The 16,974-nt window shown below is 51.8% G+C and overlaps 1 protein-coding gene across 4 annotated transcripts in view; it reads left to right on the top strand.

The window, feature by feature from the left end:
• Nucleotides 1-16,204, top strand: part of ZNF395 (zinc finger protein 395) — a 47,543-nt gene extending 31,339 nt beyond the window's left edge. For all 4 annotated transcript variants that reach the window (XM_078069478.1, XM_036100851.2, XM_036100848.2 and 1 more), the window contains exons 2-10: nucleotides 745-991; nucleotides 2,420-2,652; nucleotides 4,659-4,768; nucleotides 8,228-8,463; nucleotides 8,909-9,009; nucleotides 9,732-10,011; nucleotides 11,354-11,446; nucleotides 12,332-12,435; nucleotides 12,726-16,204. In XM_078069478.1, the coding sequence (XP_077925604.1) occupies nucleotides 758-991; nucleotides 2,420-2,652; nucleotides 4,659-4,768; nucleotides 8,228-8,463; nucleotides 8,909-9,009; nucleotides 9,732-10,011; nucleotides 11,354-11,446; nucleotides 12,332-12,435; nucleotides 12,726-12,837 (1,503 nt within the window). In that variant the 5' untranslated portion in view covers nucleotides 745-757 and the 3' untranslated portion in view covers nucleotides 12,838-16,204. The remainder of the gene's footprint in view (nucleotides 1-744; nucleotides 992-2,419; nucleotides 2,653-4,658; nucleotides 4,769-8,227; nucleotides 8,464-8,908; nucleotides 9,010-9,731; nucleotides 10,012-11,353; nucleotides 11,447-12,331; nucleotides 12,436-12,725) is intronic.
• The last annotated feature ends 770 nt before the right edge of the window (nucleotides 16,205-16,974 follow it).

Below are 16,974 nucleotides of genomic sequence, written 5' to 3' on the forward strand. Positions count from 1 at the left end.
ATACCCAACTTTTACATCAACATGGATGGGACTGGAGGAGATTATGCTAAGTGAAATAAGTCAAGCAGAGAAAGTCAATTATCATATGGTTTCACTTATTTGTGGAACATAAGGAATAACATGGAGGACATTAGAAGGAAGGGAAAAATGGGCGGGGGGAATTGGAGGGAGAGATGAACCATGAGAGACTATGGACCTGAGAAACAAACAGGGTTTTAGAGGGGAGGCGGGAGGGGGGATTGGTTAGCCCGGTGATGGGTATTAAGGAGGGCACGTACTGCATGGAGCACTGGGTGTTATACGAAAACAATGGATCGTGGATCACTACATCAAAACCTAATGATGTATTGTATGGTGACTAACATAACATAATAAAATTAAAAACTACAAAAAAAAAAATTCAGTTTACCTAACCATGATCCCATTTTTGTATAAATAGAAGTATGTAAATACATACATACTGAAGAAAGCATGGAATGTTCTGTAGGAAGATTGGGTATCTCTGGGAGGCAGCATCTTGAGTGATTGATTTTTCTTTGTGCTTACCAGTATTTTGTAAATGTCCTACTAGGAATGGCTGTTACTTGTGTAAAAAGAAGAGGAATTGTAGAAGTTACTTTAAAATGGTTTCATCTACTTTAATGGATACTTACAGACTCCTGCTGCACGCAGGGCCTTGTAAAAAAGCTTCCTGATTCCTCCAGATAATGGATAAAGGACTCTCTGTCCCCTTTGCCTCACCAGGAAAGGCAGCAGCATGGCCAGCGTGCTGTCCCGGCGCCTTGGGAAGCGGTCCCTCCTGGGAGCCCGCGTGTTGGGGCCCCCCGGGGCTGCCCCACCCTCAGAGCCTCAGACTGAGCTGCTGGAAGGGGCGGCTCCCCAGCACTTCCTCGCCTCCAAGGACACTTCCTGCCAGGAGCAGCCCAAGGAAATCCTCAAGGCTCCTGGCACCTCAGGCCTCCAGCAAGTGGCCTTTCAGCCTGGGCAGAAGGTAGGTTGATCCCCGAGTGGACAGGTGTCTGATCTCTCCAGGCTTGGGGCTGGCAGGCCAGAAACTCACTGGGCACCAGTTTGTGCACAGACCTTTTACTTGCAGCTGTGGGGCCCTTGGGAAGCAGGCTTCCCTAGAGTATGAGCCATCATTAGCAGAGCCAGGGTTCCTCCATGACAGTGCTGTCTGGCATCTGGTATTTCAGACTTAGGCCTACTCAAAGCCTCAGTTCAAAGCATGACAAGGGCTCAGTTTCTCAATCTGCCTCCGTTTCCAACTTGACCAAACAAGAATCTTAGGCTTGTAAGAGACAGATAATATTGCATCTTTGAATTGCCTTTAGACATTTTCAAGAGGCAAAGGTGTTTAATCAGAATGACATTTGGATTTCCTTTTCCAGTGTTCCCTCCCCTTGTGGCAGGGCCCAGTCATCCCCTGTCCCTGATATAATCGCTAGGTCCAAGTGCATTGCCTTCTCAAGGGCCCATAGAGACTCTACCTTCTGTCTCCTGCTGAGGCTTGTGTTGTCCAGGCCTTTCTTCCCATGATATAAGGTGACCTGCCAACTGCTAGGCACCCCTTGAGAGTGGGCAGCTTACTTCTCCTCCCCTACCGTCTTGTCCCCAGGTAGACTTAGAATTCTCTGAAGGGAAAAATGCAGGGTTGATCTATTCAAGGTCATAGTTGGGGATATATACAGGCAGCAGATATATAGGACTTCAAGAGCAAGACAGAGCAAGTCATCAGGAGGGTGGATATAGATTCCAAATTCATTTGGTTGGAGAATTTAATCCATTTACATTTTAAGTAATTATTGATAGGTAAGTACTTCCTATTTTGTTAATTGTTTTCTGACTGTTTTGTAGTTCCTTTGTTCCTTTCTTCCTCTATTGCTGTCTTCCCTTGTGAGTTGATTTTTTTTTTTTGTAGTCCTATGCTTTGATTCCTTTCTCTTTATCTTTTGTGTATCTACTAGAGGTTTTTTCTCTCTGGTTACCATGAAGCTTACAGAAAACATCTTTTTCTCTCTGGTTACCATCAAAAAGAATTTCACCCCTTCATCCTTAAATTAAAATTAGTAGTTTTTCATGATGAGAGACAGGAAAAAATGGCTTCGATCAGGAGTCCGTAGACTTGTTCTGAGCGGGCCAGGCAGTAACTTTAATTGTACACAGATTCCAATATCAGAAAAAAGTTCCAGAAACTGGCACGTTTGCTGTATCTAGAGAGGTTATAAGGCTCTGTTTTGGGAAGAACTGATCCACTATGGCTAATTTGGGTGCTCAGGTGGGAAGCAGGTACCTGGGAGCATCTGCTTGAATCAAAAATGAGTCAGAGACGCAGGTGGATCCTGGCTCTCAGAACTGGGTCATATGATGTAAGAACTACCACGTACTGACCACTGGTTGCTCTTTTTCTCCCCCTCAGGTTTATGTGTGGTATGGGGGTCAGGAGTGCACAGGACTGGTGGAGCAGCATAGTTGGGCGGAGGACAAGGTGACTGTCTGGCTTTTGGATCAGAAGTTACAGATCTGCTGTAAAGCGGAGGAGGTGTGGCTGGCTGAGCTGCAGGGCCCCGTGCCCCAGGCACCTCCTCCCGAGCAGGGAACCCAGGCACCAGCCTACAGGCCTGTCTCCAGGAACATCGATGTCCCAAAGAGGTTTGTGTGGGAGCCCCTGGGCTCTGGGCTCTGAAAGTCTTGTGGGTGTGAGGTATGGGGTTGTGGGCTGGCTTGTGATGGAGAAGGAACATGAAAGACCTAGGTGTCTAGTTGTCAAGATACTGGGCAAATGGGATACAGAGAGGGGGGCATCCTGTAAAAAAAACAAAACAAAACCCAGAATGGGATCTTTTCTTCCCTGTGACTCTGTTATGGGTGGTACATCTTTGGTGTGGCCAAGGGCTATTTCCCCCCTTCATCCTTAAATTAAGATTAGTAGTTTTTCATGATGAGAGACAGGAAAAAATGGCTTCGATCAGGAGTCCGCAGACTTGTTCTGAGCAGGCCAGGCGGTAAGTCGCGTTGCTTTGCAAGCTAGATCGTCTTTGTCCTGGCAGCTCAGCTCCGCTGATGACACATAAACACGGGCATGCTTGCGCCCCAACAAAACATTCCTTACGGACATGCAGATTGCAATTTTATGTAATCTTCACGTGTCACGTATCAAGAGATAATTCTTTTTGATTTTTAAAACCATATAAAAATCATGCCGTTCTTCGCTTACGAGCCATATAAAAACAGGCAGCAGGGCATATTGGCCCACAACCCACAGATTGCTGAGCCCTGGCTTAGTTATTCAAAACCGTCGATGAGTGAAGAATGTATATATTGCTTTAAAATTTTATGATACAATTTTTCCCTGAGAATATATATCTGCCTCCTAATTTCTATATTATGTACTGTAGTGTACATTGATCTTTTTAGATCAAGAGGGAAAATCAGGATGTGCAAGCGGTTAGGCCCCATTCCACCTCTCCTTCTGTGTTTGTCTGTGGGTACTACTGATACAGTATATCCAGGGTCTTCAGACCAGACCAGAGCCATAATTTTTTTTTTTTTAAGGTTTTATTTATTTATTTGACAGAGAGAGACACAGCGAGAGAGGGAACACAAGCAGGGGGAGTGGGAGAGGGAGAAGCAGGCTTCCCGCTGAGCAGGGAGCCCGATGCGGGACTCGATCCCAGGACCCTGGGACCATGACCTGAGCCGAAGGCAGACGCTTAACGACTGAGCCACCCAGGCGCCCCTGAGAGCAATAATTTTTGATTGTGAATTCAGTGGAGTGCCGGCAAAGAAATTGTTTTGCTGTTCTATGGAAATAAACATTCAAAGATCACACAAAGGGGATGCTAATTTGTTTAGTATATTACAAGTCTTGGTTTAACTTCTTCCAACCCAGTCGCATATTTCAGTGGATCTGAATAGTGAAGAATGAATTAATACAACCCTTTGAAATAGACGAGCCACCTAGAAATTTATTTCAGAATAACTTTTCATACTTTAGCGGTAACTTACAGACAGCTCTAAGTTTACGTCCACGTAATGTAACTTTATATGGGTTTTTAAAAAATTATATGTAAAATTTTATAGAACTCTGCTGTGGAAAGCATTAAGATTTACACCAGGAGATTTATTTTAGTGTTTCTGGTTTACTTGCTCATTGGCTTGTGTACTAGGTTCAGAAGCCATCAGAATACCTCATCATTTTTCTCAGGGGAGGGGAAGGGAACTGGTTAGTGTAATTGCTCCCTCTTCAATTTAAATAGAAGATGGGGAAAGGAAGGTAATTTTAGTGCTTTTGAATTCCAGCAGGCATCTTTTATGCCCATGGTTGATTTTATGGCTTCGCTCTTCCTTTCCCCCGAATAAAGTTCTGACTTTAAGCCCCAGTGAGAGGTCCGTCGTGAATATAGGGGAGAATGGAGCTGCCTCCAGGTGTCCGCAGTGGCCTGGGGACCGACCTGCTTGCACCCGGGTTGACTGAGAGTAGAAACGCAATTCCGAATGGGTATTTGTCATGAAGAATGAGGAGAGACCTTCATGCTTTATTGAGCACGCACACTGATTGGAGTGGGGGCATGGAGGGGACAGTCCAGAAGTGTGAGCCGATCACGTGCCCCGCTGTGTCAGGAAGTAACCTTTGGCACTCACCCACTTGAATCCAGGAAGTCCGACGCGGTGGAAATGGATGAGATGATGGCGGCCATGGTGCTGACGTCCCTGTCCTGCAGCCCCGTCGTGCAGAGCCCTCCTGGGGCCGAGGCCAACTTCTCCGGTGAGGAAGGGGGCCCCCTGGCGGCTACTGGGTGTGGCGCAGGCCCGCCCCTCACTGCCTCTGCTTTGACCAGCCCGTTGCCTGGCAGTAGGATTGCCGGGGTCTCTTCTCACTAGCTCCTCAGACTGGCTGAGTGACACTGAGTTAGAGGCTTCCATTCTTTTTCTTCAGCTTCCTCAGCTGGAGAGGAGTTTCCTGGTGCATTGTGAAGATGATTGAGCACGAGGCTGAGCCACACTGGCCGCTCGAGTAAGTTCTTCTGTGGGAGTAAGTGAGCGAGGCACTTTGGTGGGGGCCTGAACAAGGCCAGTCGAGGAATATTTAGTTCACGAAGGGGAAGCTAACAAATGGTCCCCTGGTGGCCTCAGAAGATTCATGCCCCCGTTCCAAGTGCCTACTTCAGCCTTGTAAATCAGTGCGGGCCTACAGGCCAAGGACCTGGAATGCACGAGCTGAAGTCTGTCTAACAAATCGAACTGCTTAATGCAAAGCGATAGTACGATTGCACAGCAAACTTCTGAATTAAAATAAAATCCTTCTGGCGCGATGCCCAAAATACATTATCGGTAACACGGGAGGAAGAAGGGTTGCTGGATGCCAGCAGTTTGACGAGACCGGTAGTGAACCTGGAGTTCTTTCGAAATTCATTACAGGGCTGGCCTAACTTACTCCCAGGGAATAACTTTGTCTCCATTGGTGACATCTAACTGAATTGCGAGCTACCTAAAAGCTTAGGGGAAAACAAGAGTTCGCTCAGAGCATGTGCCAGGAGGAAAGTGGCCTTTGCAGGTTTCCCTCATGAGGAATTGCCCTGGATGGACAGTGAATTTAAAGGAGCGATGAGGCAGGCTTCCTGTCTTCACCCAGAGCCTGTGGTCAGTGCCGAGGCTGCTAGAGTGAGTCGAGGCAGTTGGGCGGCGCCGAGTTGGCGGAGCTCAGCCTCGCACGCCTGCTCCGTTAGTGCTTGGGAGCTGCACAAGCAGAACGGGGAGGGAAGGAGGCCGTTTTACGTTTTCAGGAAATTCTACAAGTTTAGGAGACCCAGGAGGTTTGTCAGCAGGAGGAAGGTCAGGAAAGTGTCACAAAGGGAGAGAAAATCATTGACTCCAGTTCGCATCAGGGTGTGTGCGATATGTGTACATGTCACACATAAATACTTATTCACACACAGCCCAACACCAGCATATGCACACCTGACTCATAATACGCCTGATCCTGATAGCATAGGTCCCCATTGGACAAGCATCTTTAATCATCTATTAAAGACTTTTTTCCCATGACAGTATGTTTCCGATCTTATGATCGAAGTCAGTGGAAAAATAAGGCTTTCTTGGCAGCTAATGGTATTGAAGTATTCTGCAAGGTGAGGTCTATACCTTGCTGTAGTCTTGGGTACGGTTTGCACAGAAACCCCCTATTTTCTTTGTTCTCTGTATCGTTAGGCTGGCTGTGTGTGTATGTGTGTGTGTAGAACAGAGGAGATTATAAATATTTCTTAGAAATTCACTGTAAACTCTCATAGCTCTGCATTTGCAGCGCAAATGGTGTAGAATACCATTTAACCTTGCCGTAGAAGATCTTGTTGATCTAAGGTAGGGTCATTTATGTTTATCTTATAACTTAGAGATTAACTTACGATACTAAGTGTTTTGTTTTTTTTAAATTTTTCTTCCTTTGTAAGTCAGTTTGCCAGTTTGAGCATTTGAGCCATTTGAACGGTTCCTCTGTGGAAGGCTGCTGTATTGTAGGGTTGGCCTGCTGTTTGACCTAACCGTTTTCTGTAGACTCCTGATCGCACTAGACATAGCATTCCGCTCCCTGACCCTTCTTTCCCCGGTGGGTTTCCTGAGTACACGTGTGTGGGCCCTGGACCCATTGGCCTGTTAGTGGCTCCTGAGTTCTTCCCTGAAGGGCTACCCTGTTTTTTGTCTTTCCCTTAAGATTTATTTATTTCTTTTAGAGAGCAAGAAAGAGAGTGAGCTCGGGGGGTGGGGAGGGCCGAGGGAGAGGGAGAGAGAGAATCTCAAGCAGACTCCCCGTCAAGCGTGGAGCCTGACATGGGGCTCGATCCCAGGACCCTGAGATCATGACCTGAGTCGAAACCAAGAGTCGGACGCTTAACTGACTGAGCCATCCAGGCGCCCCGAAGGGCTATCCTGTGTTAAGCCCTGTGTACATGTTGAAATTGTGGGTTAAGAAGTCCGAGCTTTGAGACTTGACAGTGATACTTAGGGAGGGAGGAGTTCCTCCATGCCATTCTGTTTGGGTGGGCTTCTCCTCACATGGAGGAGAGCCTGCGTTGGAAACCTGTAATGCTCAGGGTCTATTTCAGATGTCTGGATGGGCCTAGAAGCAGTTGGGGATCTGGAGCAGGATGAGAGAAAAGCAGTAGGATTTTTATGCTGCCCCAGGGGATGTGGTAGTCGGTCTCAGAATCCAGGGTAGGGCAGCTCCTTGGAACACCTGTCCTTGTTGGCAGTTGGGGCTTCGGGGGACATGGCCACCATACCTACACATGTCACAGGCTTTGCCCCCCTTCTCTTGCATCAGAATTTCAGATTACTATCAATCCGAATTTATGGCCTAGGCAGGGAGAGTCTGGGTCTGGCCTAAAGCAGCCTGGAGACAGGCCATATAGAAGCTGAGAATTTCACCCGTGTCCGTGTCCAGACGCACTGCTGGGAGCAGGGCGGTGGGTGCAGGGCCGTGTCGGGTGGAAGGGCCTCCACGTCTGCTCATGATCAGTCCGAGTTACTCTCAGAGTTTGTCTTGCCTTCTCCGGCCGTGGGACTTGTGGGTGAGGGCAGGACTCACCGGGCTGTAGCTAGCTCGCGGGATTGTCTTCCACACTCAGGTTTTGATGTCCTTGCCTGGGTTTTAATTACCGAAAGGCATTTTTCAAGAAAGCCTGGCCACGGAGCCCTCAAGTCGGCCATTCCACCCGACTCTGCTGCTGGGAAAGGGTCCCAGGGGAGACTCCGCACGCTTGTCTGTGCAAGTTCTCACCTACCTCTAGGCCCAGATGCAGGTGGAGGGGCTTTCCCCTCCCCACACCCTACACCCCACACCCTACTCTCCCCCTGCTTGTTTTTTTTTTTTTCCTAACATACAAAGTGAGAAATAGATTTTAATGAGGTTGTCTTTCTATTAGTAACCTATAAAACGAAGTTGTAGTGTGTGTCTGTTGGTTAACGATTATCAGTGTGGCTGTGGTAGGAAGTGTTCGCTAGCGCAGAGCAGGGCTACTTCACGGAAGCTCAGAAAGGAGAGGTTTTGGGGGGTCTCGCTCCCCCGTGCCGCCCCCCATGGAGTGGCAGAGCCAGGCAGAGCCAGAGCCAGGGATTGGATTCAGGAACCCAGACTCCAGACTTGCACTTCACGGTCCCCGACGGGGCTGCTGGTCCGAATCCGGCGGCCGGGGGACGGCCTGTGAGCGCCGCCTGTCTTCTCTCCGCTCAGCTTCGCGAGCCGCCTGCGACCCGTGGAAGGAGAGCGGGGACGTGTCCGACAGCGGCAGCAGCACCACCAGCGGGCATTGGAGCGCCGGCAGTGGCCTCTCCACCCCCTCGCCCCCCCACCCCCAGGCCAGCCCCAAGTATTTGGGGGATGCCTTCGGTTCTCCCCAGACTGATAATGGATTTGAGACCGACCCGGATGCTTTCCTGTTGGATGAACCAGCTCCACGCAAAAGAAAGGTATGTGGTACGGTGCGGGGCGGACCTTGGCTTGGGGCCGGCGGTGGAGCGGCGGGGGCCCCACGGGTCCTCCGTGCTCTCAGGCTCCATCCCATTTCCGTTTCCCGTTGCTCCCATGTTCGCTCGTGCTGTCCGCAGGGGCTCACTCCTCCCCTCTGTCGTGCCCGTTCCTTCTCACCTCTGCCCCATCCCTGCCTTCCTCGCGGCACTCCCATAGGGATCCCATAAGACCTCCCGTGGGGTCTTACCCACGGCACCACGCGCTGCTGCTGACACCAGGACCACCTCCTGGGTTCCGGCTCCCTGCCCCTGCCTGTCTGTGTCTCTGGTCCCAGACAATCCCTTCCCTAGAGCCTTTTGTTGAGCTCTGCTTGAGGGCAGCCGAAGTCCCTGCGGGGTGAGGATGAGGAGCCTCTCCCAACGATCCCATCTTCCTTTCTCCTAGAACTCCGTGAAGGTGATGTACAAGTGCTTGTGGCCAAACTGTGGCAAAGTTCTGCGCTCGATTGTGGGCATCAAACGACACGTCAAAGCCCTCCACCTGGGGTAGGTCTCCGGCCCAGGGCCTGTTTGCCTGGGGACCCACTCGGGCATTCCTCCGCCCTTCCCCATGACCCACAGGCAAGAATGGTTCGAAGAAAATGACTTGCTGAGACCACCATCTGGTGCCTCTCCCGGCAGAAGAGCCTGTTGGAAAGAGATCTTTGCTGGGAAGGAAGGGCCCTCCTCGTGAATGGTGATGCTGTTCCCGGGAAGGGCGCTCTGTCCATCTTGTGGACGTGTCTTCCCGCCTCACCGTAGGAAGCAAGAGGTTTTAGCTCTGGGTAGAATTTGGGTAATCTGGGGAGACCTCACCGTGGGCTCTGCACCTGCTTCCCCTCAGGGAGCCGGGGCTCCATTAGCTCTGAGTCCCTGGAGCCAGGGCTGCTCATGGCAGTGGAAACGGACCCACAGGATGGAGAGGTGTGAGCACAAGTGGAGTGGGGGGGCCCAGAGAGGGCCCGTGGCAGAGCCAGATGACTGCGGCAGGAGGAGGTGTGCACGTGTCATGTGCGAGGAGGAGCCTTCGGTGCCGGGAAAGACCATGCCCATTGATGTGCAGGCATGCACTCTTCTGTGACTCCGCACTGGCAGTGGGGCTCCTGGGTGAACGTTCTCGTGGCCCCTTCCCTGACGTGGCCGGGTCGGCCTGAGCAAGCACTGTCCCTCTTGGGCCACGGTGTCCCCTGTGTCAGAACTGACCATCACCACATCTCCTGCCCTCACAGGGACACTGTGGACTCGGACCAGTTCAAGCGGGAGGAGGATTTCTACTACACGGAGGTGCAGATGAAGGAGGAAGCTGCTGCCGGCGTGCCCACAGCTGACCCAGCTCCCGCTCCCGGCATGACCAGCCCGCCCCTCGCTCTCCTTCCGCCTCCTCCTCCCAAAACCCAGTCCTCAGGCCCCGAACACCCTGGCCTGGAGTCTTACCTGCCCTCGGGTGCAGCTCTCAGCAAGTCAGCTCCTGGCTCCTTCTGGCACATTCAGGCCGACCATGCGTACCAGGTATGGGGCAGGGGCACACCTGGGGGCTCAGCCGTATGGCCGCGAGGATGTTCCGTGTCTGACCTGTCACCGGCCAGCCTGATCACAGGCCACTGACCGCCCTGGCTGGAGGCTGAGGCCTTCTGCTGAATTGCTAATCTCTAACTTCTACAAAGAAGAAAAGGAAAATGACTTCACACTCAATAAATGTGGGAATTCCAGAGTTCTACATCGGTGGCTGTCATGGGTAGTGACTAGAAATCTGGCTGAATCCCTGAGTAGCCAGGCGAATTGTTACGTCACTGGTTATACGAGGGCGTGGAGTCGTGTAGTTGGGCTTCCCACAGTAAATCCTAGCTCCTAAAGTTGCGTGACATTAACAAACAATCCGGCTTCCATTTTTTTTTTGAATACCAGTCAAGCATTGGGCTTAGCTTTTCAAATAGAATAAGACATAGTCCTTGACCTTGTGAAGTGCATGGTTTAGCTGGAGAGAGAAATGAATATATAAGTCTGATTAATTATAATAGTCAAAGCACCTTACGAGAAGTGGGAGAAATTGTGGGTACAGGAAGAACCAAGCTGTTGGGCCTGTGTGGCTGGGCACGTTGTCATGGAGGGGGTGACCTGTAGGGTGACCTTGACCACACACAGGTGGTAATCAGGGAACGCACAGCTCGCTTTGTGCCATTTTTTAAAAAAGAAATCCTTTTCTGCCTACAGCTTGGTTTTATCAGACTCTAGGCTGGCTTACAAGTCAGTAATTAAACAGCAGTGCTTTCAGGCAGAAAGCCTTTACATGATGAGCCCGCTCTCCTCATTAGAATGCGTGGCTGTGGGCTAGTTCACGTGTGGCCGACTTCAGGGGGCCCTTGGGGCAGCTGGCTGACCCTCGAGCTGGGACCCCGAGAGCGCGGCTGGTGCTTTCACGAACAGACCTAAACCCGGCCATCCAGGAGCGTGTTGCTCCTTCCGAGAGGCTGCCCGGGGACACCATAAACTTCGTGCGGCAATACCGCCCGTGCCCAGAAGGTGTGCGGACTTCTTTTGGGCACTGCCTATAGCCTGTTCTTGGTGGGTGAGCCGGCACTAGTCCACGCTGATGATTCAGTCCTGAGGCCGGCACAAAGACCCGCTCTGAGAGAAGGGATCCAAAAAGAGCTTGGAGCCTGGGACTAAGGAGAGTAGCTCGCAGACTTGGGCTTGCTAGTATCTCTCTCTCGGGCAGAACGTTCGAGTGCGTCCCGGTATCATCCGCTCAGAGGCCGGTACTCTGCTGTGGCCCGTGAAGTTACAGGGAGTGTGGGTGGACTTGAACGCTGCCCGAGCGGGCCCGAGGCTGACCTGTTCTTGTCTCCGACAGGCCCTGCCGTCCTTCCAGATCCCCGTGTCGCCACACATCTACACCAGTATTAGCTGGGCTGCCGCCCCCTCCACGGCCTCCTCCCTCTCCCCGGTGAGTGTGCCTGTCTCTGAGTACGTGGGCACCCTTGGGGGCCCCGGAGCAAGCCCGAGGCTCTTCCACACATTACTGGTGCTGGAGGCCATCCCCTCTCCGCCCCGCCCCCCCACCTCCCCACTTGCCTCCAGCGCCCAGACTTCTTGAAGGCCTCCTCTTCCCCTTGCCTCGCACCCAGCTGCTCACAGCCCCTCTTAGGAGGTGCAAGGCGGGTGTGTGCACAGGAGAACCCAGATCAAGCACCGTTTACTGCCAGGGGAGTCACTGGGCGAGTCCGGGGTCAGTCCCTTGTGAGCACTGTGTGTCTGTGGGTGCTTGTTAAGGTTTCAGTGTGCAGAGGAGAAGGGAGAGAATGTGGGGAAGCTGGAGAGGATGAGGGTAACCAAGACGGAAGATGGGAGCTTGTAGGAGCCCTGCATGGATGGGGTGGACTATGGCCTTAGGTTGCTTGCCTCTGAACTAATATCAATCCCAAGTCCTTCTGGCCCCCCCCAGTGGGTCGTGGTCTTCAGTATCTCCTACGGGAAGGTCTTACACACTGTGGAACCTGAGTGCCTGAAAGTGCCCCCGAAGCAGTGCAGTCCCTCGTTTGTTCTCCATGCGGTGACTCCATCTAAATCTGCAGGGAGCAGCCCGCCAGGCGGCCCGTCAAGAGGTTCCCCTGCCCGGGGCACTTACTGTATCGAAAGCGTGGCTTACAGGCCTGCCCCTCACTCTGCCCGCCTCCACTTGGAATATCTCACCGGAGAAGGCGGCCTGCCCTCCGGGCACCAAGAAGGGCTCAGCGGGTGTGGCTGACTGCCCTGCGGGATGGTTCTCTCCTCTTTCACTCCTGCCCTCCTGTCCCCGGCCTGTGCTTACGGCCCCTCTCGCTGTGCCCAGGTCCGGAGCCGCTCGCTAAGCTTCAGCGAGCCCCAGCAGCCACCGCCCGCAGGGAAATCTCACCTGATTGTTACTTCCCCGCCCCGGGCCCAGAGCGGTGCCAGGTGAGTGAGACCGTTCGCTCCCGAGGCCTCCCTGCTGGCTTCCGTCCCCACCCTGCCCGCCCGTGCAGACCTTGAGCCCACCGACCGACCGGAGTCTCCAGGGTTCCTTCCCTGTGTGGGGGAGGCGGCGGGGCGGGGGGACACACTGGGTGCCAGGGAGGCTTTGGCTCCTCCTAGCTTTCCAGCCCCTGCCTGGTTTGCTCAGCCTCATGCCGCCGGCCGCCCTTGCCCCAAGTCCCCCCCCTCCCCCTGCAGGGCGTGTCTGTACCCTCCTGACTCTTGTGTGACAGGAAAGCCCGCGGGGAGGCTAAGAAGTGCCGGAAGGTGTACGGCATCGAGCACCGGGACCAGTGGTGCACGGCCTGCCGCTGGAAGAAGGCCTGTCAGCGCTTCCTGGACTGAACCTGTCCCGCCGGCCCGTCCTCTTCGCGCCCCGCCCTGCAGCCAGATGACAAAAGACAGCCACAGCACAAGCCCTGCGCAGAAACCTGAAAGATAAAGAGTGGACATTGGCAGTTTGGGCTCTGTTGGCTACCGTTCAGTAGTTAAAACATTTCCCCCTCCCTTTTGGGGAACATTTTAGTTCTTAAAAGAAGAAAGGAAAATACATCCCCCCCCCGCCCCAAAAAATAGGAGAGAGCCAAAACTGACCAAGGGTATTCTGCAGTGAACCAGAGACCAAAGAATTAACTACCCTCCCTTTCCCACGTCTCTCTCTAGGGGATTAGTTTGCATGTATCAAAAGACGGAACAGCTCGTTCTGTTTCCTGCTGAGTTGGTGAATTCTTTGCTTTCTCAACTCTTCCAGAAGGGACTGTGAGCAAGATGAATTTACTTTTCTTAAAAAAAAAAAAGTTTCTGGCTGATGAGTCCGAGAGCAGGACCTGCTGTGGGTAGGGTGGGAAGAGTTGGGGGGATCTGTGCACTTTTTAAGGTGCAGCCGGCCCCTCTTCACCCGAATCCAGGAGAAGGGAGAGCCTGTTCTCACCGAGCAGCTTCTGTGGAAGTAAAAGGAAAACCCTTTCTTGATGACAACGGTTTGTACCTGGGGTCCCTCAGCTGTTGGGTTGCATCCCAACAAATATTGTATGGCTTCTTCTCAAAGCCCAGACTAGTAGGTTTTTAAAGACTGTCCCCAAATAGCTGAGCCAAAAGGCTATATGAATTCACTTTTTGAAAAATGTGGCAGTTAAACACTACCTTGACCATTTCCCCCTCTTTCCTTGAGGAAAAGCTGGAGGGTTTTAGTCTCTGTGGAAGCCCTCTGCTGTTACCTGAGTAAATAAACTCCCTCTTGATGTTCCTCCCTCCAATTATGGACATGACACCTCTAAAACACTTTGTGTTCTTTCCCCGTGTATTCAGAGAAGGTTTTTATGGAAGTTCCCTTCCACTTGGGTGAGAGCCCCCCATCGGCGCGCCCTGCGCAGCTCCCTCTGTCTCTAGTTTTACCAGTCCCTTTCCCTCCTAAGGCTGCAGTTAGGGCTGGTGCGGGAGAAGGGGGAGAGAGAGGCAAGAAGAGAGAGAAAGGTAAGTGGCAGCTTGTCCCTGTGATGGAGATGGAGTTGGCAGGTTCCCATTGTTCTGTTGGCTCCGAGGGTCCCGGGAGAATCCGGTCTTCCTACTGAGGTGACAGGTAGGACAGGACTCTTCCATCAGTGTCGGCGGCCTCTGGGTGTTTATCCGTGTCGTCCGGTCCCCGTGATGGGAAGGTCAGTTTCATGCCGAGGAACCTTCTCAGGGATATGCTGAGCAGCGTTTCTGGCCTGCAGGCGGGAGGGGAAGGGTAGGAGAGCCGTGAGGAGCTCCTGTGAGGAGAGGTCGGATCAGCAGCTCCTGGCGCTTCAGCCCTTGTTATTTCTGGAGCCCTCCGGGATCGAGGGGAGCCAGGAGTGGGGATTGCGTTGCTTGGGAAGTAAATCAGCAAAGCTATTCTGGCTGATGAGAAGGAGATGTGGGTGGGGAGTTTAGTGCCCTGCCCATCTGTGCTGAATTGAGACCAGGCCCCTGAGCCATCAGGGGAGGGCTCGTCTTGTTTTGGAGCTGCCCTTTATTTTAAGACTTGTTTGGGAGTTCCTCAGGCCTGCAGGAGCATGGCCGGCTGTCCACCTGCCCCGGGGCACCAGCGCTTCAGGGGCTCAGGAATCCCATCAGGCCCCCTACCCTGGGGCTGGGCAGCAGCGTCCATCCCCTGGCTGTCACCAAGGCCGTCCTCTTTCTCCCAGGTGGAAATCCCCGGCTCTCGAGGCTCCTTTGGCCACTTTGCGTGGGAATTGTGCAGGTGCTTGTCAATCTGTGACACCCTGAGTGTAAGAAAACCCACCAACCTTAGATGTGTGTGACGGGTGATGGTGCCCTGGTTTGGTGACGGAGGGAAGGTGGTGATGGGGTGTATTTTTATAACTTAGTTAAAAAAAAAAAATGTATGTGGAATCTGTCCCTAAAGCCCAAAACCAGGCCAGCAAGAGGTGGCCCAGGGTTCTCCTTCCGCTCCCTTCCACCTCCGTGAGAATTAAAAGCTGACAGAAGGTTGTGCTTGCCTCCTTGTCCATCTTCAGATCTTATCGGTGAGGGGAGGGAGCTTTTGAGATGGGAGGACTCTGCCTAGCAGCGTCTTCCCCTCCCTTCTTAATCACAGCTCTTGCTGAATCTCTAGAAAAGCCGTCTTCATTCCCCGCCCCCCTCCCCCACCCTGGTTTGGACCGTGGAGCTCTAACTGGCTGTAAAGATTTCCTCTAAGTGAGGTAGGCTTCTCCTGTCATTGGTACCCAGGGCAGCAAAGGAAGAGAGAAAGAAGAAATGGATGAAACAGTTTAAAAACTGAGGTTTTTTTTTTTTTAATGTTTTATTTTGGTGCAGCTTTCCCTGTCTGTATCTGCTCCTCGCTCCTTTTTGGTGGTGGTGGCCGCCTCTGGCCTCTGCCCTCCCGCTCCTCCATCTTGTGGCCATTGTGTTGGTCCTTGACATGTGGTCTGTCCTTGGGGTTGCCCCGGTTGTTTCTTCTTGGAGGGTGGGGGTGGCTTGTGAACTGATCAGCGATTATGCCTGTTTTCTTCATCTCTGTGTCTCTCCCTACTTCCCCGCCCACCTGGGCAGCAGAATCTGACAGGAGGGAAGGTGCCACAGCTGAGCATTTGAAACTAACAGGACTGATTTTCAAAAGAAATGGTTCGGGGAAACCATTCATTACAGGGATGTTACCCCTATTCAAAGTATTTCTTGGAATGACCTTTGGAGTCTGTGGCGCGTGCTTTGGACAGCTGAACCCGTGCTCATTCAGTGCAGAGGCCGGTGAATGAGGTCTCTGGTCAAGTGAGATCACAGGGGCAAAGCTCATGGACTGACTAGCGAGGAAAATAGCTTGGATTGAATTGTGTGGCTTTGAAGCTGGCTGTGAAAGCAATTTTGTAATTTCAGAGAGCGTCTCGCGCGATATCCACATTGTGGTAGTGAGCCGATAGCTTGACTCCTTGGAGGACATTATTAATTTGGATGTGGAAAACTTTCATTTGTTGGAAGAAATCTGTCCTGTTACTTTCTGGTCCTCCCAGGTTCTGACCTTACCAGGGGCCACAAAAAAAAAAAAAAAAAAAGAAGAGGGAGATAAATCCCATCTGTGAATTTGTCTTATTGGCGCCTTTTCCCCCAGCTGTCTTCCAAGTATTATTTTTACTGTTAAGAAAATTTTTTTAAAAATGTGAAATGTAATGTTTTTACAGCAACAATATGAAATATATTTTATAAGGAATAAAATGGTACATTGTCTCATTTAATGTGTGCCTGTCCCTCTACCCCCTCCTCCTATAAAGGATAAGATTACTGTTGGTGGTGGTAGTAAACAAATGACGGCATTTGGGCCAGGCGTACATGTTCATTAGCTTATAATAATAGGGACCATTACCGGGGGCCAGGCCGAGTCCTCACATGAATAACCAAGTGCTTACCTAAATAACCCAATGAAAGGGTTACTACTACTATTCTCATTTTACAGATGAGAAGAGGGAGGCACAGAGGTTAAAGAACTTACCCGAGGTCATAGACTGGGAAATGAGGCCACTAAGATTTGTAACCCAGGCAGTAAGCATTTTTCTGTACTGCTTATATGGACAGTGGGGAGCATGTTCTTGGCTATATTCCTGAGTTTGTTGAGGAATTGGCAGATGACTTAGGAAAAAGTCATATTCTGCTTATGGGATGGGTTCTGACTACAGGGAGCAACACGGGGCACTCCCTGAGTTCATTGATTCCATGTCCCTTGATGGCGCAAAGGGCTAGATAAAGCTGGTCTGGGTGGGAAGCAGAGAGTAACATCCTATTGTTGCTGTACTGGAACTGCTGTATGCAAGTTTAGCTTCCGGGACCACAGGCATCTCTGGGAGTGGGACCTAGGGACCCCTAACGGGGCCTGACGGAGAGAGTGATGTGCCCAGACCCCAGGGCTGGATTACATCACTCAAGCCCAGCAGCTGGTAATGCTGGTATGGGGGTGCTCTTCTGGCCTTTTCCGTTACCTTGTAGTAGAGCAGAGGGCTTCTTTCT

The sequence above is a fragment of the Halichoerus grypus genome, chromosome 3, assembly GCF_964656455.1.
Source record: "Halichoerus grypus chromosome 3, mHalGry1.hap1.1, whole genome shotgun sequence".
Taxonomy (NCBI): Eukaryota; Metazoa; Chordata; class Mammalia; order Carnivora; family Phocidae; genus Halichoerus; species Halichoerus grypus.